Source organism: Rattus rattus, chromosome 3, assembly GCF_011064425.1.
Source record: "Rattus rattus isolate New Zealand chromosome 3, Rrattus_CSIRO_v1, whole genome shotgun sequence".
NCBI classification, from domain to species: domain Eukaryota; kingdom Metazoa; phylum Chordata; class Mammalia; order Rodentia; family Muridae; genus Rattus; species Rattus rattus.
Window position 1 is genome coordinate 78,431,751 of NC_046156.1, and position 21,083 is coordinate 78,452,833.

Below are 21,083 nucleotides of genomic sequence, written 5' to 3' on the forward strand. Positions count from 1 at the left end.
TATAGCTAAACTAAATGTACATGTCAACCCGGTCTACTGTTGAGTATGCTGTAAACTGGATCCATGATTAAAGGGGTCCCATTTGAGTTATCCAGTACACAGGTCCTTGTTAGGTGATCCTTTCATAACATATTAGGAACATTTTTCAACAAAACTTCTTTCACTGCTCTGATTACTTCTTACTCTTATCTTTGGAAGAATGAGTGATCAGAAAATGATGTTTTACATGTTTCCAATTAATCCTTACTTATTCTTGGCATGGTATTTCTCTATAAGGCTACATTATCTCAGTCTTGTTCATTCCCACTCTTCTTTTCTTTTGAGTAGCACTCCAGGCTCATGGATTGATATTCCAAATTAATACCTTACTAGCGATAATTATTATTACTCTTTAATTTTTTTGAGACAAGGTAGCTTTTTGTAGCCTTGAATATCTTGGAATTTGCTCTGAAGACCAGGCTGGCCTTGAACTCAGAGATCCTGTGCCTCTGCCTCTCAAGTACTGGGATTAAAGGAGTGCACTACCACCACCCAGTATTACTCTTTTTAATGTTTAACTTGCCTCACACTTAACAGTGGGTCTCCTATGTGTCTGGGTCTATGACCTTTTAATATTTCCCATCAACCTTTTAGCACTCTTTTGTTTTTATTTTTCCAGAACCTGATACCATTACTGCCCATGACTTGGAGTTCACCAGTTTTTTCAAGATTCCATTCCCTTTATAGGAGAATAGTATTTAGACACTTAAATCTGAGAAACAGTGTCCTTACTACTAGTTCTGAAAACATTGTTTTTGTGCCTTTTTATGTGACAGAACTAGAATTTATCTATACTTATCCACATCAATATCTATACATCATTGACCAAAAGATTTTTTTTAAAAAAAGAGAATGATTTATAGTAACATCTCTAGTTCAATTCCAACCCCACAGAGTTAATTATGAACTTATAAATTAAGTGTGCAGATTTCTAGGACCATGCCTTTGTTTTTTACCATAGGCTAATTCCATCTGAATTGGTGAGCCCTTGAATCACTGCCTTCATATAGTAAGTGAAACTTGAAGCCAACTAAAGCCACTGAAGCAAGCGGAAGCTATGAATTTGAGTCAGCAGACTGGTCTCTCCTGTCCTGTTGCTCAGTCTCTGTGACTGTTCTCGGACAGATGGAAATTGCAAGTGATGTTACAAATGAATGCATCTGTTCTAAAATAATGCTTCTTATCTTCTGCTTCAAAGATGTTCACGGGTTTGACAGTGAACCCTGATACATATTCATAACCGGCATGGTTTGTAACCAAGGGAAATTGAGGCATGCACAACAGAAAGATGCATGAGAAAACAGCATGTTGATTTTAAATTTAATTATAGAGATAGAGAGAGAATACATTTTGATAGTGTATACTCATCCAACTGTGATGAAACATCAAAAACATCACACTGAGTATCTGACAAAAAGTATTAATCTGGTGAAATGCTTAATAATAAAACTAGTGGGTCTGAAGAAAACAAGATTTAGAGATCACTATTGAACTTCTCTTGCCCAAAAAGAACAGCATTGTTGAATTTCAATGATCTGTAGTAAAAGCAAAAACAAAATGTACAAACTAAGGAAAGTGCTTTGATCTCTATGACTGATGTTTACATAATGTCATCAACCTTCAATGCTACATGGGATTTTATGTGAAGGAAAACAATAGTGTAATGTTCTAGCCTTTGCTATATTTAGGAATTGAGGGAGAATGTGTTACTCATTATGACTGCCATACCTTGGCTTTCACTGAGATCAAAATATTTGAAGATCGTTTTAGCTTGTTTGCCTTATTCAAACTTAATGCTAAGGGTTTACAGTATTTGACAGAAAACGGATGCTCATAGTTAGTTGAATGAGTAAACGCACCTTTCCTTGATGTCCTGTATGGTATTCTTTCATCTAATCCTTTGAACTTTATTTCCAACTTTATTGATGGCAAATAGTCAACAAGGAATAAGAATAATGAATTTATTATCACATTATTCATTGCCATGCTTTGGCAGTGCAGAAAATATCTAGATTTTTGACCAAACTGGATTGTGCTTTCCTCATAGATTTAAGCTTACGTATGTGTACTCTTGTAATCAGAAATTTTTCCACCTGAAATAATGACTCTTAGACTTTTTTTAAATAAATAAATGCCTAAGACATAAGTTTGGACTTGTTCTCACTAGATCATAACTCGATTATCCCACTTAATCTAGTCTAAGTCTGCCATAAGTCTAGTTACCTCTTCCTCAGAGTTCGGAGTGGATCTGTTCCTGCAGCTGACTCTATTCCAGAGATCATCTCTCCTTACAAGAACCCCCAACCTCTATTTCCTGACTCAGCTAATAAGCCATCAGCTCTCTATTAACAGGTGATGGTTCCATACAGTATACAAGAGATTCTCATGACACATTTTTGTCTGTGTAGGTGCAAATTTATAAATAGGAGAAAAAAAGATGAAATGTTATGCAGTTACTTATTAAGCATTGCTATTATACTTAGGAATTATGTTTGTCAGAATTTGAAAAATGAGCTTAAATGCTTGCCTTGGGAATATATTGGCCTTGTCGAGAAAGTATTAAAATGCTTTTAGTTTTAAAATTATGCTTTAGCATTACCTGATGAGTATTAATAAGAACAAATCCCTACTTTGGTGATGGATTTCAGTATAGAAGACCTTATGTTTTTCTGATAAGAATATAAATTTATCTATTCATTTGAAGAGGAATTTTCCAAGGTATTTCAAAGGCTAAGAATGTACCAGTTCTGTCCCTGGAAGCTTGTCAAATCTACAACCTCCTCTCTGGGCCTCCCCCCTGCCCAGTTTAGAATTTGCTGACTTCTCCACTCTAGTGACTCTCTCCACCACCACCTCTGCCCCACATGGTCCGGAAACCCAAATAGGATACTTGTGGGTCCTCTTTTAGGCATCTCTTTAGCCATGTCACATCACACACACAAAGTTGTTTAATAAGGAACCATTACTTTCTCCTGAACACTTTCCTCCTACTTCAGAGTTTGCCAAATCCAAGACAGAGACTGTCCAGTTATCCCATACTCTCCTCTGGTGTTCAACAGAGCACTGCCAGCTTCTGCCTGATACTCACCAGTTATCTCAGTCCATCTCGAGACCCACTACCATTTCACACGGCTATGGGCAATTTTTCCAAGGTCTTTGACCAAATCTTTTTAGGCACCAAACAGTCACTGACAAAAAGACGTTTTGGAATAGAGACTATCACCCTAAATATTAGACAGAGAAAATCAATATTCCAACCATACGACAAATTTGCTCTTTCCTGAAAATTGTAAATACATGTGATGAAAAAAGAGTTGTATGAACAAAAAATTGCTTGAATAAAAAGAAAAACTCAGCCAACAAATTTGAAAAACAAAACATAAAAACAGGAAAACCAAAAAAAAATGTTTCTTCCAAAAAACCATAAACTCTACAGTATTGGTCCTTAACGAAAATGACATTCTAGAAAGAGGATTTAGAAAAAGTTATAACTATGTTAAAGCAACTCAAAATCTAATTTCCATATTATGAGCATAGGAAGAGAATATCATAGTGAAAATCTATAGAATAGACATATTGGTAGTCTCTAAGTCTAAGAAAGTGATACCCATACAAGTTTACCGAATACACCCAAGAACAGCACTTCAAATAGACAGAACCAGAGAAAGGTCAACTAACTTTTAATAACAGACTCATTAGTATAACACCTGATCATACAACAGAAACTTAAAAGTCAGAATGGCTAGAAGAATGTATTTCAAGTTATAAAAGACAATTACCATCAACTCAGACTACTCTAGTCAACGAAACTACCCAGTAAAGCCAAACAAGAAATAAAAACTCACTATGATAAACATAGATAAGAGAAATTTGTGACTTTCAAACCAGTTGTACAGAGGATACCAGAAGAGATACTTCAATGTGAAGAGAAGGATAAACACTCCCTAAAAGAATATGAATAAACAATGCCGGGCAGTTAATCAACAGCATTCTGAGAAAACACTGCATAATCAAGAAAGTGGGGGAATCAATACACATCTTTAAATAACAACTCTCTTATTGGTCTCATTTCCCTAACAAAGAGACATAAGCTAGAATATTGGACTAAAAAGCAAAACTCATTTGCTGCCTTTGAGAAACATATTACAACATTATCAAAAGATATCACTTTAGAGTAAAAGGATGGAAAAAGTTGCTTCAAGCAGATGGAACTAAGAAACAAGCAATTGTTGCTATTGTAACATCTTCACACATAGGTGGCTGCTGGCTACAAATCTTTGACATGTTTACTTAAACTGAAATACTCATAAAGTCACAAAAACTAGTGGGGAGCCATTGTCACTGTAACTCAAATGAAGGGGCATGAAACCCAGGTGATATGAAGGATAAAACAGATAAAAAAGAATTAAATGGAGAAGGTGATTGGAAAACTAGATAGTGGAGGTAATACATGGGAAGATTACTATTACTAAAATGATTTAAAGACACGACAAGGAAACCTACCACTATAGAATTATCCTAATATATGTTCATACATATATAAAAAGAGTTAAAATGGTGGTACCCTATAGCAGAGGACAATGCCTCTCCCAGATTCCTTAGATTATCAAATAAAATATCCCAGTGCTAGGTGTTGGATATCTTTTTATCAAGTTGCTGGTCAGCAGGGTCCTAAGACTCTCACATCGCTACAAGTTACTGATATTGTTTATTCTCCAGAACTTGATGATAAGACCGTATTACTGAGAACAACACATTCTTGCATAATAGAGCATGCAGAAATCAAATTGTTATCAACCTGGAAGCTTCAGAACCACTGGATAGCATTCAGTGCTGGGAGGTTCTCTGCATGCTACTGGGGGATAAAAAATTCAACTCTTTTACTGAGCTATGAACACTGTGAGCTACAATAATGAATGGTCTGGAAACATATCTTTACTGGTGCAATAAAGGACTGATGTTATGGAGGTAACCAAACAGTTTTGGATTAGATTTAAGGTCTGCCTCATAAGATGGAATTCTTGCTTGTATAGAGATCCTATGACTGTCTAGGTCATAGGCAAGAATCCAATACTATAATTATGATTGGTTGTAGAAATGAACTGACCCCTTCCCCAAATCCATGTTTCCCCCCTTTATCCAGAAATTGGGACATCTCATCTGTCCTTACCAAGGGAACTTTATTTTGTAGTAGATGGCAATTCATACAGAGACCAATGACTTACCAATGTCCCAGGAAGAAGAGACTTAGGCTCAGCTTTAAGTGGTACATCTATATCACCAGCATTTCAGAGGTCAGGGTTCATTGCATAATAAATCACAGAAGAATTTTCAGGGCCAGAGTAGACATCTGCAACAAAACTGTTTTTCCCGCATGGTAGGGCTCTTGTACGCATGAAGACACCGTGACTTCATACTCAACATGAAATTAACCAAAATTCTCAACATGGAAGGGGAAAGAGCTAATGAGGATCCAACCATAGCTGAGGTACTATTCCCAATGATGGATTCTTGTAGAAGAAAATTCAAGATTTAAAAAAGAATAACCTGTGTCCTCTGAGAGGAACATGTTCTAGCAAACTGTCCTAGATAGTACAGAGAGAACTCAGTGAGATTAAATACAAAAGCAAAGGAAGTAAGAAGGGAAAAGATGAGGGGAGAGGGAAGGGATAGCGGATTTTATCAAAACTCAGTATACACAAGTATGAAATTCCCAAATAATAAAAGATTATGCGTCTGTGTTAACATAATATGTAAGTTATTTGCCTCAGAAATTATGCTTCTTAGAAGATTGTCTTGAGAATTAAGCACTTAATTGATCATAGACATATTTGTAGGCTTGTTTATATAAACCAGTACATTGAACATGGTAGAAATGTTTATTAATAAAGACTCCTTGAGTTATCTGTGTCTCTATGCATTGTGGTGGAAGAGGTAAGTGTCCATTTTGCAGGTGTAGTTTCCAGATGTGAGTTAAGTGGGCACATGGAATTGAGAGACAATTATCTCTCTCTATTTGTACACTGTAGGGTGGCGTTTGGTAGATAATACATAGTAATTTTGATTCCTTCCTTGAAAAAAAGTTCAGAAAAATAATCATTACAGGAGAGTTTTGTTTTTAGACATTACTAGTTAAAAATACACAATCTTTCCCTAGGGCCAAAAAGGGATGTCAGGTTTCTTTAAAAGGGAATATTTTTTAACACTGAGGTTCAGAGCTCAGTTTTCATAAATATTAAAATAAAATGAACTTTATAATTTTCTATATTTGAAGGGTATTCAGAAGCGAGATTTTTCTAAAGTCTATAATGGACCAAGTGAGATAAGCAAATCCATGTGTTCTGGGTATTCTCAGAAAAGGAACTAGAGTCAGTACCTTGATGTTTTCTTAGGAAATTGACATGATAAATCATTTGCAATGTTATATTAAGCATAATAATGATATGTTTCTCAACTACATATATGTTTTATCTGAATAAATGAGATGTTCTGAGAGATGAGAACACTAAGATTTTAGTTCATGAAGGTGCTAAGAGGGGTAGAAAGACATGTTTTTAAGTACATCATGAAACAGTTTTATCCGAATGTCTCACTTTCAAACTAACACTTTCTCTTGTGAAGACAGCTTTATTAGAGTGACTCAATGCCAACTTAAAAATGTGAACTAAGTAATTAATACCATTTTATAATTAAATAAAATGCACCAAGTTCTTAACATTTTCACACACACACACACACACACACACACACACACACACACACACGTATAATATATGTTTGTGAATTTAGCTGGATGTGGCTGCATCTGCAACAATAGCAATTGATGTTTAGTATAACTGACAGGTTTTTGTTAGTAATTGACAGTTTTTAATACAGTTTATCTTACTAGAGTCTCAAACAAACTAAAGATAATATAACTTAACAAAATTACATAAAACATACCAAATTCAGTCAGACTCAAGATTCTAGTTAAACAGGTATATTGTGTATGTATTTGTGTTTGTGTGTGTGTGTGTGTGTATGTGAGAGAGAGAGAGAGAGAGAGAGAGAGAGAGAGAGAGAGAGAGAGAGAGAGAGAGAGAGAGAGAGAGAGAAATGGTGCTGTGTATGCTGAGTAAAATTTAGTAATTACAACAATTAAAGGATGGTAAATCTAAGCATTTACAGATTGAAGGGTTATTTAGGTTCTCTTTCATGGAGTTATTTCCTGCTAAAGATTCCATGCATCCAGAATGGGGACCTCCTCTCACTGTGTAGAGCATCAAAAGTAACTCAAAAGGCAGAAGACTTAGCTGCTCACAGTGAGATGTTGATCTTGTACAGTGATAGCCACAGCTTCTAGGAAAAGGTAAACTCTACATTTAACAAGCTAAGTGAGGGTAGTTTGCTATTTGTACTTCTGATGAGAAGCATCTGGAAGACTATGAATGATGTTTTAGCTAAGCTAGCCTCTGCAATAACAATGAAAAATAACCATGAAAGAGAGCTTCAGGCTATTTTGCGTTTCTTTTTTTTTTTTTTTTTTGAAGGGGGGAGCTTCTACATTTATTTTGATCTTCTGATAAATCTCTTAGTTACTCAATATGTAACTAGCTCCTCCTTACAGAGAAGATAACTTACTGTTAAATTAACAGTAATCTACACCTAAAATTCTCTCTCTCTCCCTCTCCCTCTCTTTCGGAAATTCTCGAATACAAGTCATGGATGTCAGAGACAAAAATCCTGTATGTTTAGACAACTAAATAGCTATCAATAATATTAAATAATATAATTATAGGCTCCTTAATCTTTTGAACATGGAATTATTGAAACACTTTATCAGATAATTTACATTTATTGAGTTTATATGTGTGCTACATTATCTCAGATGCTATGTATACACAATATTATATATGGAGCGTACACTAATTGCCAACTTATTCAAGCTGGCATGGATTTTATAAACACATATTCTTTTTTATTTTTATTTATTTATTTATCTATTTATTTTTCTTCCATTTTTATTAAATTGGGTATTTCTTATTTACATTTCAAATGTTATTCCCTTTCCCAGTTTCCTGTCCATCAGCCCCCTAAACCCTCTCCCTCCCCTTCTATATGGGTGTTCCCCTCCCCATCCACCCACCATTACTGCCCCCCCCAACAATCCCCTATACTGGGGGTCCAACCTTGGCAGTACCAAGGGCTTCCCCCTTCACGGATGCCCCAACAAGCTATTCACTGAATATGAAGTTGGAGCCCAGGGGCCGTCCATGTATAGTCTTTGGGTAGTGGTTTAGTCCCTGGAAGCTCTGGTTCGTTGGCATTGTTGTTCTTATGTGGTAACAAGCCTCTTCTGCTCCTTCATACCTTTCTCTAATTCCTCCAGCAGGGGTCCTGTTCTCAGTTAAGTGGTTTGCTGCTGGCATTCGCTTCTGTATTTGACATGTTCTGGCTGTGTCTCTCAGGAGAAATCTATATCCGGTTCCTGTCAGCATGCACTTCTTAGCTTCATCATCTTATCTAGTTTTGGTGGCTGTATATGTATGGGCCAAATGTGAGATAGGCTCTGAGTGGCCGTCCTTCAGTCTCTGCTCCAAACTTTGCCTTCCTATCTCCTCCTATGGATATTTTTTAAACATATATTCTTAAAATATAAGTTTTATGGAGCCATTATTAGGATTGGCAAGCAGAGATATTTTAAACAAAGTCATCCAAAAAGTGCTTTTATTGTAAACTTAAACCAAACAGGTAATTAGTGAACTGTTACTAATAGAACCACCAAGGACACCATACATACCTCTATCATTTTTTGTCAGGCTCATAAAGTTGAGTATTTCTCATCTCTTCTCTGAATGCATTTTGTCATTATCAATGTGCAGAAAATTTTTATACAGCTGTTTGTATTATTTCAGCAAACATAACTTCTTATTTATGCTAGATTTGTAATTCTGTATCTCTGGAGGTGCAAAATGAAATTGTTTTATTATTGTCAGAGTAGTTTCCTGTTCTTAACAATATAATACAGTCATTAATTGTAGAATACACTCTGAAAGGCTGTCCTTACTTACACTAGGAGTCCTGCCCAGCTACCAGAAAGTGGCTACTTCAGCATCCATATGCCCCCATTGCTAAGAATCTCAGCTAGAGATGCCCCCTTAGAACCTCTGAGGCCTTTCTTCATCCCAGGTCTCTGGTAGGTCTTAGATATTGCCACAGTTCACAAGCCAATCTCCCTTCTCTTTTCCCTGCTCTCCCTTAAATGTGATCCTCCCTGCTCTGCTCCCCTCCCTTTCCCTTCTTTTGACTCATTTCCCTCCATCCATTGACCTCCCAAATCTATTTTGTTTCCCATTCTAAGAAAGATTAAACCATCCTGCCTTGTGCTCTTTTTTTATTTAGCTTCTTTGAGTCTGTTGACTAGAGCATGGTTCTAATAAACCTGTACTTTATGGCCAATGTCAACTTATAAGTGAGTATATATCAAACATATTCATTTGGGTCTGGGTTACCTCACTCAGGGTGACATTTTCTAGCAACATTCATTTGCCTGAGAAATGCATGATGTCCTTGTTTTTAATGGCCAAATAGTATTCCATTGTGTAGATGTACCACATTTTCTGTATCTATTATTCAGTTGAGAGACATCTAGTTTGTTTCCAGTTTCTGGCTATTATGAATAAAGCTGCTATGAACATAGTTGAGCAAGTGTCCTTACGGGATAGTTGGCAATATGCCCAGGAGTGGTATAGCTGTGTCTTGAGGCAGAACTAGTCCCAATCTTCTGAGAAATGGCTAAATTAATTTCCAGAGCAATCGTACAAGTTTGCATTCCCATCAGCAGTGTAGGAATGTTCCCCTTGCTCCCCAACCTATCCAGCATGTGTTGCAGTTTTATTTTTAGCCATTCTGATGGGCATAGCATGCAATCTCCATATTGTTTTGATTTTCATTTCTATGATGATTAAGAATGTTGATCATTTGTTTAGGGGCTTCTTGGCCATTTGAGATTTCTCTGTTGAGAATTCTATTTAGCTCTGTATTCCATTTTTAATTTTTTGATTGTTAGTGTTTAACTTCTTGAATTTTTGTAAATTTTTGATGTTATCCCTCTGTCTGATATATGGTTAGTGAAGTTTTTTCCAATCTGTAGGCTGTTGTTGTGTCCAATGATGGTGTTCTTTGATTTACAGTAGCTGTTGAGTTTCATGAGGTCATATTTATTAATTCTAGTCCTTAATGCCTAAGCCATTGGTGTTCTGTTCAGGAAGTTGTCTCCTAAACAAACGAGTTTAAGGTTATTCCCCATTTTCTGTTCTATAGATTAAGTGTGTCTGGATTTATCTGAGGTCTTTGACCAACAAGGACTTGAGTTCAGTCTAGGATGATGAATATGGATCGATTTGCATTATTCTGCATGTGCATATCCAGTAAGAACAGAACCATTTGTTGATGATGCTCTCCCTTTTCCGTTTTATGCTTTTGGCTTCTTGTCAGAAACCAAGTGTCCATAGGTGTGTGGGTTTATTTCTGGGTCTTCAAATCAGTTCCATTGATCCACCTGTCTGTTGCTGTACCAATACCATGAAGCTTTTATTGCCATTGCTCTGTAGTATATCTTGAAGCCAGGGACAGTGATGCCTCTTTTATTTTTCAGGATTGTTTTAGCTATCTAAGTTTTTTGGTTTTCCATATGAGGTTGAGAATTTTTCTTTCCATGTCTGTGAAGAATTGTGTTGGAATTTTGTTGGGAAGTCCATTGAGTCTAGATTGCTTTTGGTAAGATGGCCATTTTCACTATGTTAATCCATGAGCATAGGGGACTTTTCCATCTTCTGATATCTTCCTCAATTTCTCTCTTCAGAGACTTGAAATTCTTGTGATATAGGCCTTTCACTTTCCTGGTTAAAGTTATACCAAGATATTTTATGTTATTTATGACTATTGTGGAGAGGATTGACTTCCTAACTTGTTTCTTAGCCCACTTGTTGTTTGTATAAAGGCTTCTGATTTCTTTGATTTAATTTTGTATCCAGCTACTTTCCTAAAGTTGTTTATCAGAGGTAATATTTCTCTCAGAAATTTTGGGGTTGCTTACATATACTAGCATATCATCAACAAATAGCAATAATTTGACTTCTTTCTTTCCATTTTTGTATCTCCTTGTTCTCCTTTGGTTGTCTTATTGCTTGGGCTAGAACTTCAAGTTCTAAATTGAAGATACATGGAGAGAGTGGCTGGCATTGTCTTGTTCCAGATTTTAAAGGACATGCTTTAAGTTTCTCTCCATTTCGTTTGATGTTGGGTGTTGGCTTTAATGAGTGTAAATATTCCTCTTGTGTCCGAGACCCTCCAAAACGTTTTCGATGGAGGGGTGTTGGATTTTGTCAAATGCTTTTTCAGCATCTATTGAGATGACCATCTATTTTTATTCTTTTAGTTTGTTTATGTGGTAGACTACATTTATGTTCTTTTTGTATACTGAACCATTCCTGTATCCATCGATGAAGCATATTTAATCATGGTAAATGATGTCTTTGATGTGCTTTTGGATTTGGTTTTTGAGCATTTTATTGACTATTTTTGCATCAATGTTCATAAGGGAAATTGGTCTGACATTTTCTTTCTTTGAGTCTTTGTGTGCTTTAGGTAAAAGGGTAACTATTGCCCTCATAGAATGAGTTTGGCAGTGTTCTTTCTGTTTCTATTTTGGAGAATATAGTTTGAGGAATATTGATATTAGCTCTTTTTTAAAAGTCTTGAAGAATTCTACACTTAAACCATCTGTACCATGGTTTTATTTTGTTTGGGAGAATTTTAGTGACTGCTTCTATTTCCTTAGGGCTTATGAGATTATTCAAATTTTTACCTCATCTTAAGTGAGCTTTGGTAATTGATATCTGTCTAGAAAATCATTCATTGTATTTAGATTTTTCAATTTTGTGGAGTATAGCCTTTTGAAGTAAAAGCTAATGGTTCTTTGAATTTCCTCAGTGTCTTTTATGTTTCCCTTTTCATTTCTGATTTTGTTAATTTGGGTATTGTCTCTCTGACTTTAAGTTAGTTTGGCTAAGAGATTGTCTATCCTGTTAATTTTTTTTTCAAATAACCAGCTCTTGTGGTTTTGTTTATTCTTTGTATTGTTCTCGTCATTTCTAATTGATTGATTTCAGCCCTGAGTTTGATTATTTCCTGTTGTCTATACCTCCTTGATATGTTTGCTTCTTTTTTTCTAGAGCTTTCATAAGTACTTTTAATTCATTAGTATGAGAACTCCAACTTCTTAATGAGATCATTTAGTGCAGTGGACTTTCCTTTTACCACTGCTTTCATAGGATCCCATCAATTGGGTATGCTGTGCTATCATTTTCATCTAGAATTCTAGAAATTCTTTAATTTTGTTTCTAGAAATTCTAGAATTCTAGAAAGTCTTTAATTTTATTTTTTATTTCTTCCTTGACCCAGTAGTCATTAAGTAGAGAGTTGTTAAGTTTCCATGAGTATGTAGACTTTCTGTTGTTTCTGTTTTTGTTGAAGGTCAGCTTTAATTCATGGTGATCTAATAAAATTGGGATTATTTCAATCTTCTTGTTTCTGTTTAGGTTTGCTTTGTGACAGATGATGAGGTATAGAAAAGAAGGTATTCTTTCATGTTTGGGTAAAATATTCTATAGATATCTCTTAGGGACACTTGAGTAATAACCTGTGTTAGTTTCATTATTTCTCTGTTTAGCTTTTGTCTCAGTGACATGTCCATTGGTGAGTGAGGTGTTGAGGTCTTCCACTATTACTATGTGGGATTCAATGTGTGATTTAAGCTTTAGTGATGTTTCTTTTACAAATGTGAATTCCCCTGTATTTTGGGCATAGATTTTTCAGAATTGAGACACCCTCTTTGTGGATTGTTCCTTGATGAGTATGAAATGTCCTTTTCTGTCTCTTTTGAGTACTTAAGGTTGAAGTCTTTCTATTAATCATTAGAATGTCTACTCTAACTTATTTCTTGGATCATTTGTTTGGTTAACCTTTTTCTAACCCTTAATACTGAGATAATGACTATCTTTGTTCCTGAGGTGTTTCCTGTATACAGAAGAATGATGGAGTCCATTTATACTGTTAGTCTGTATCTTTTTACTGGGGAATTGAGTCCATTGATATTGAGAGATATTAATGAGCAATGATTGTTACTTCCTGTTATTTTTATGTTGGTTGTGGCTGAGAGAGAAAGAGACAGGAGGGGGAGGGAGCGAGTGAGTCTTCTGTTAGTTTTAAGGGTGTGAAATTATTTTTTAAGTTTTCTTGAGTGTAGTTAAATTCATTGGGATGGAGTTTTCCTTCTAGTATCCTCTGTAGGACTTTGTTAGTGTAAAGGAATTGTTTGAATATAGTTTTGCTATGGAATATCTTGCTTTCTCCATGTATAGTGATTGAAAGTTTTACTGGGTATAGTAGTTGGGCTGAAATCTCTGATCTCATAGGGTCTGTGAGACCCCTGCCTAGGCCCTTCTAGCTTTTGTAACCTGATGAGAAATTGGGTATTATTCTTCTGGGCCTGCCTTTATATATTACTTGGCTCTTTCTCCTTACTTTATTTGTTCTGTATATTTAGTGTTTTGATTATTATGTGGTGGGAGGGTTTTCTTTTCTAATCCAATCTATTTGGTATTCTGTAAGTTTCTTTTACCTTTATAGGCATTTCTTTCTTTAGGTTAAGGAAATTTTCTTCTATTATTTTGTTGAAGATGTTTTCTGGGACTTTGAATTGGGAATCTTCTATTTCTAATATTTTTAGGATTGGTCTTTTCATAGTGTCCCAAATTTCCTGGATGTTTTTTGTTATGGTCTTTTTAGATTTTGCATTTTTCTTTGATTAATATATTGATTTCCTCTATCATATCTTCTAATCTTGAGATTCTTTCTTACATCTCCAGTATACTGTTGGTGATATTTATGTCTCTAGTTCTTGTTATCTTTCCTAGGTTTTCTATCTTCGGGATTGCCTCAGTTTTTGTTTTCTTTATTGTTTCCATTTTCCTTTTTAGGTCTTGGACAGTTTTATTCATATCCTTCACCTGCTTGTATTTTCTTGTCTTTTTTTTATATTTATTTGCTTTGTCTTTTAATGCTTCTACCTGTTTGAATGTATTTTCCTCAAGGGATTTATTCATGTCCTCTTTAAAAGGCCTTTTCATCTTTATAAGCTTGGGTTTAATATTCTTCTCTTATACTTCCATTTCTTTAGGATATGCAGGGTTAGTTGTAACAGGATAGCTGGGCTCTGTTGTTGCCATATTGCCCAAGGTCTGGTTGATTTTGTTCTTATTCTGTCCTTTAAGTCATCTGGTTTTCTCTGGTGTTGGCCTGATGATCCTAATGGTAGCAGGACTTCTTGGGCAGGTGGGGAGCTCTGGGCCAGACAATAGAGTCATGGAATCCAACTCTGTTGTATGTTCCTCAGGTAGATACTACTTGAAAGCTATGTTGCAGGTGGATCCTATTTTGCAGGCTGTGCCCCAGTTAGACGCAGGTGCGGTGGTGGGCAAATCTGACTCCAGGATTCCAAGCTGGCTATTTTTGTGGCCCCAGAAGCTTTCTCAGGGAGACAGGATGCTCTCAGGGTCCAGTAATGCTTTCCCAAGCAGAAGACCAAGACCAGACCTAGAGAGTGGGCTTCTGATTATTCTTATATATAGATGGGCCCAGAATCAAATGTCCATGAGGGAGGGGTACAGTGTGACAAACGACACAGACACATGGCAACAAAACACACGTTTGTTAAAGCATCTTTATTACACAGTACCTCATATACTAGGTGTTTCCTCACTCTTCAGCTCCATTTGTAGAAAGCCGATTCTTTCTTTACAAATCCCACTATTTATATTAAGTTGTATTATTCCTTGAAATGTGTGCATACTATGGATTTGCCTTCAACTCCAATTTGTTTGCATTGTCTGATTCATTTGATTGTATGATTCATTTTTTCTCGGCACTATAGTGGTTCTTCCAGGAATGGAAAAAATAGTAAAAATTGTGGGTCTCCAGATTCACAAACAAGATCACATGAGGTGACATTCCTGGAGGTTGACATTCAGCCTCCTTCTTGCTCTGACATTGTGACACAAGGAAGTGCTATCTTCTCCATCTCCTTAGAGCCACATTCTCTCTCTTTCTCTCTTACTCTCTCTCTCCCTTTTCCCATCTCCCTTTCTACTTCCCCTCTTTCCCAGTTCCCCTCCTGTGTAATTTACCCCCATCCTTTCTTTCAACTTTCTGTTCTTTCTTAACTCCCAACCTGCCTTCCTCATGATTTGCTGTTCAAAATGGTCTTGGAGTACAGTTGTGAAGTGTTACTAATGTTCTCATTCTCAAAATGATTAGAAAATTCCAAAACATGCTAATGACTTCATTCAGACATGAATCACAATGCTATTGGTTGTAAATTCAATTAGGAAGAGGTAACAATAATGTTAATTAAGGTGTTTTTCAATAGAAGTATACATCAAATAAAATTATGCATTGGCCCCTTTTGAAAATGGGGTGCCAAGTAGAAATCTGACCCCGTGTTTCCTCTGGGAGGCACGCTTTAGAATCTGCTAACTTTCCAGTTATAGACATTTTATGGATTATAACTACAGTTTCAGTGTCTCTTATAATATGGTGTTTACTGAAGTAGATTTCCTACCCTTGAATTAAAATTTCATTATGTTGTAGCTTTACTGGTTCTATCAAGCTTTTTCCAGGATTTACACATCCTTTACAAACCACTGTATTAGCTTTCTGTTTCTGCTTTAAAGAATTACTACAAAATTAGTTGCTTAAATATGAAATTTTATGATTTACAGCTTAAAATTCGAAGTCCAAAATGGGATTTCATTAGCTAATAAAATTGTTATCAGGAATGCTTTCCTTCTAAATCCTTACCTTGCCTTTTCTAGGTCCATGACTAATGCCCTACATCTCTGCAATCCTCTTTCTACCAACAAATATTCTCTAATTCTCTTTCCTTAACATTTGTAATTGAACATGTAGCTTCTAGCCCTATAAATTATTTATCTCTCCTGCTCATGTAAGTATAGTACCTCTCTAAAATAGAAGATTCTTTTCTTCCTTCACTGCAAGAATTGCTAAATAAAGCAAATTGGAGACAGCACAATGCTCGTCTCTTTGTGATGAGTTTTCTTTTGTCTTATTTTTCTATTCTCATTTATAGTCCCAAGATCCAAGCCAAACCATTTGTGTGCCCAGAGAAGTATTTGTACAGAAGATGACAGAGACTGTGGGTTGGGGCACAAAAGAAGAATATGGAGAACTCTTTGACAAAGTGGATGTGTCCCAGGATGGCTTCATTGACTGGGACAAGCTGACTTCATTTATACTGTTATCACTTTCTGAGAGAGATGAACGAGCAAAGGCAACAGTCATTCCCCAATGGAAGGACCTTGAATTCCTCCCAGGAAAACACAAGGACACCATTCAGAAAATAGTTTTCTTAAAAAGTTCAAGTCGTTACTTAACTATTAGCAAAGAAGGCTTACTAGGAATCTGGGGGGAGAACTTGAAGTTGCAAGAAACACTTCCTATCACATCAGATGCTATCAAACTCAAACACCTGTGGGTGACAGGTTTGGTTTCTCTGGAAAATGTTAACAAGGTACAAAATGTTTATAAATACACTTGATAGTTGTGAAACAGACTAGAAAATGATGGGGCAGAACCTCTGGCTAGTATCAAATACAACATCAGCAGTGACAGAGAGCCACATTCACCTTCGGTGCCTGAGAAATATTTGCTTTCCAAAGCTTTCTCTTGGGTGTCTTAACATGATATCGCAAACAGTGACTCATATATTTTTCACTTTGTATAATTAATTGACAGTGTTCTTAGAGGTGAAGGATGGTGGTGGATGTAGGATTAAAATATGAAAGAAAGGGTGCTCAAATGACTTTGGTAATTAAAATGCTTTGTTTTGGATTTATTTATTTATTTATTTATTTATTTATTTATTTTTGGCTAGAGTCCAGTGCTAGAATTTGTTCTGCTATGCATACATTTTTAACACTGATAAGGGCTCTCAGAGAACTATGTCTCATTGAGAAATTTGATGTGTATGCTTGCTTTGTATATCAACTTCACTATATCCACCACTAATATCCTTTGATTTTCTATTTGGCTACTCTAGATAGCAGTAGCTTTTACAAGCAAAGAGATTTGTTTCTATGATCTACTATCCAAAGAAGAGTTTCCTTGTCAATACAAACTCCAAGGCCTTCGAGGAGCTCCCATGTGCATGGATTATTGGTACGATCCTATTGATCCAAAAGACTCCATCCTTTCATTTGGGGATATAACCGGAAGGGTAAGTAAAAGGAAGATATGAGTGCGCAATAAGGATATCATCTTCAAACTGTAGCTCAAAGTAAAAATTCAAATGCCTTGAGTATAACTGTCTATGTTGTAAATTTTCAGGCTATTCTAATTGAACATGGAAGACATGGGTTCTAACACAATTCCACCATTTGCTTTGAAGTTTATACCTTCATTATGGTCTCCTGTTCTGTGTGTAGTTATATTTTTAATTTAAAAACTGAAAAAATGTAACATTATAAAATGTTTAATACATTTGATCCCAATCTTAGTAAATATTTACCATGAATGTATGAACTTACTTCTCACTGGCCTTTCAAATTAATTGTTTTGATTTGTGGGATTTCCACTATCAGAGAGATAAGAGAGTATTCATATTTTGTATCACTTAACAAAGGAATAGGGATATGAAAGACAGTAAAATTGAACCTGTGACACTGGATACAGTCATTTCTCCTCCTATCAAAGTGATCTTTAATGAAAGAAGTCATTACTTACTCAATGACACTGGAGTGTGCCAGACAGTGAAAAGGCTTGAGGAATCAATTCTCTTTCATGGCTGTGAAAGCTTCTATTCTTCCCGTTTTTAATGACAAGTCCTTATTAAAATAAAAGGTAATGCTTGGAAACCACTCTGTGAACTGTATGGTGGTTCTCCTACTGTCACTGATTATATACTTTAAGTAATACTGAAGAAAATCTTCCTCACTCATGAACCATTCCTTGTTAATCTTGGGGTACATAGAACTGTTGAACAACACTTACTCTGCCTGTGTTTGTTTCTCGTTTTATGACCCAAGGTTCAAGCAATTGCTTTCACAGCAGCAGTAATTTCCCTCTTTGAACGGCCTGCTAATGCATGTGATGATGAAGAAGCCACCATGACCATCGACTGGGCAGAGCTGGTCTCTGGATGTCACAAGTGTTGTCACGTGTTACAGCACACAACTCATCATGGAGACTGGGTCAGGCAAGGTACAGAGTTTGAATGGTAGCAGGAGGAAAGAGCCATTTTCACCTTCTACATTTATTTTTTTAATTAAAGTTTTACCCACAGAATGTTTAAATCTGGAAACCAATAATTGGTTCTCTGGAGGTTTTGGAATAGATTCACTTTATCCCCTGAGTGTTGGCTGGAATTACTTCGTTTTCTTCTAAAATGTATGTTTCATTCAATTAATTCAGGTGAACTATGCACTCAGAAGTCTTAGAAGACAAAAGATAATTGTCATAATATCTATTGAGCTTCAAGTTCACTCTGATACTAGCCTGTGTCAGTCATTCACACAGTGTCTAGTGAAAGAATTAAGGAATTCCTCAAAAGTGCTTCTTTGTGTGTGTGTGTATGCTGTGTGTGTGTGTGTGTGTGTGTGTTTATGAGAAATATTAGTGCTGCATTCACAATGTAATTTTCTTTCTACTTTGTTTTTAATTAATTTTACTGACACTCTGTTTCGTATATTTATTAATTGATTATTTTATTTATTTACATTTCAAATGTTGTCCCCCTTCCCAGTCTCCTCTCTGCAGCAACTGCCCCCCCAAGCCAATCCTCCTACACATTTGCCTCTAAGAGGATGCTCCCCACCCACCCACTCACTCCCACCTCACCCATCTTGCATTCCCCTATTCTGGGGCAATATGCCTCCACAGGACTAAGGGCATTGATGACAGGTAAGGCCATCCTCAGCTACATTGCAGCTGGAGGCATGGACCCATTCATGTGTACTCTGGTTGGCGGTATAGTCCTTGGGAGCTCTGAGTGGTCCAGTTAGTTGATACTGTTTTTCCTATGGGATTGCAATTCATTTCACTTCCTTTAGTCCTTCTTCTAACTCTTCCATTGCGGTCCCAGAACTCACTCAGATAGTTGGTTGTATCTGTATCTGTCTTAGTCAGATGCAGGAGGAGACTCTCCTATGACAACTACACTAGGATCTTGTCTGGGAGCACTTCTTGGCATCAGAAATAGTGTCAAGGTTTGGTGTCTGCAGATGGGACAGATCACAAGGTGGGGTAGTCTTTGGATGGCCTTTCCTTCAGTTTATGCTCTATTTTTGTCCTTATGTTTCCTTTAGACAAGAATAATTTTGGGTTAAAAATTTTGAGATGGGTGGGTAGCCCCATCTCTCTAATGGGGGTTATGCCTTTCTACTAGAAGTGGTCTCTTCAGGTTCTCTCTCCCCTCTGTTGAGAATTTTGTCTAATGTCATCCCCACTGAGTCCTGGGAACCTCTTGCTTCCCTGGTATCTAGGACTTTCTAGTGGTTTTACAGTTTCCCACGCCCAGTGCTACGTATTTCTATTCATTCCCCCTGACCCTTCACACATTTCTCCTGTCTCTTCCCATACCTCCTGTCTATTCCCTTCCCCCCCCTCTCTGTGTGTGTCTCTGTCTCTGTCTGTCTCTGTCTGTCTGTCTGTCTGTCTGTCTCTCTCTCTCTCTCTCTCTCTCTCTCTCTCTCTCTCTCTCTCTGGTCCCTCCCTCTACTTACCTCCCATGATATTTGGTTCCCTTTTCTAAGTAGGATTGAAGCATCCACACTTTGGTCTTCTTCTTCTTTAGTTTCATATGATCTCTGAGTTGTATCATTGGCATTCTGAGCTTTTGGCCTAATATTCACTTATTAGTGAGCACATACCATGTGTTTCTTTTGGGTCTGGGTTACCTCACTCAGGATGATATACTAGTTCCATCCATTTGCATACAAAATTCATGAAGTCATTGTTTCTAATACCTAAGTAGTACACCATTGTGTAAATGTACCATATTTCCTTTATCCATCCTTCCCCTGAGGGACATCTGGGTTGCTTCAAGCTTTGGGCTCTTATAAATAAGGTTGCTATGAACATAATGGAGCATGTGTCCTTGATATATATTGGAGCATCTTTTGGGTATATGCCCAGTAGTGGTATAGCTGGATCTTCAGGTAGAACTATTTCCAGTGTTCTCAGGAACAGCCAGATTGATTTTCAAAGTGATTGTACTAGCTTGCAATCCCACTAGCAATGAAGGAGTGTTCCTTTTTTTTCACATCCTCACCAGCATCTGGTATTGCCTGAGCTTTTGATCTTAGTCATTCTGACTGGTGTGACGTGAAATTTCAGAGTCGTTTTGATTTGCATGGCCTTGATGACTTAGGATATTGAACATTTCTTTAGGTCCTTCTCGGCCTTTTGAGATTCCCCAGTTGAGAATTCTTTGCTTAACTCTATACCCCATTTTTAATATGATTACTTGGTACTCTGGAGTCCACCTTCTTGAGTTATTTGTATATTTTGGTTGTTAGCCCTCTTTTGGTAAAGATCTTTTCCCAATCTGTTGGTTGTCACTTTGTCTGCACTGTTTGACAGTGTCCTTTGCCTTGCAGAAGCTTTTCTTTTCTTTTTTCTTTTTTGTTAGTATTTTTTTCTTTTATTGGGTATTTTCTTTATTTACATTTCAAATGTTATCCCTTTTCCTGGTTTCCCCTTAGTTACCCCTATCCATCCCCCTCCCCCTGCTTCTATGAGGGTGCTCACCCACCCACCCACCTACTCCCTCCTGCCTTCCTGCCCTGGCATTTCCCTACACTGTGGCATCTAGCCTTCACAGGACCAAGGGCCTCTCCTTCCCTTTCCCTATCCTTTGCTATACATGCAGCTGGAGCCATCAGTCACTTCATGTGTACTCTTTTGGTGCTTTAGTTCCTTGGAGCTGT

The 21,083-nt window shown here is 36.7% G+C and overlaps 1 protein-coding gene across 1 annotated transcript in view; it reads left to right on the top strand.

Annotated features, from left to right (window-relative positions):
• Wdr49 (WD repeat domain 49) overlaps window positions 1-21,083 on the top strand; it is a 182,175-nt gene that overhangs the window by 21,445 nt on the left and 139,647 nt on the right. Inside the window, exons 2-4 of the mRNA XM_032896953.1 lie at window positions 16,229-16,669; window positions 17,198-17,374; window positions 18,183-18,357. Of these exons, the coding sequence (XP_032752844.1) occupies window positions 16,229-16,669; window positions 17,198-17,374; window positions 18,183-18,357 (793 nt within the window). The remainder of the gene's footprint in view (window positions 1-16,228; window positions 16,670-17,197; window positions 17,375-18,182; window positions 18,358-21,083) is intronic.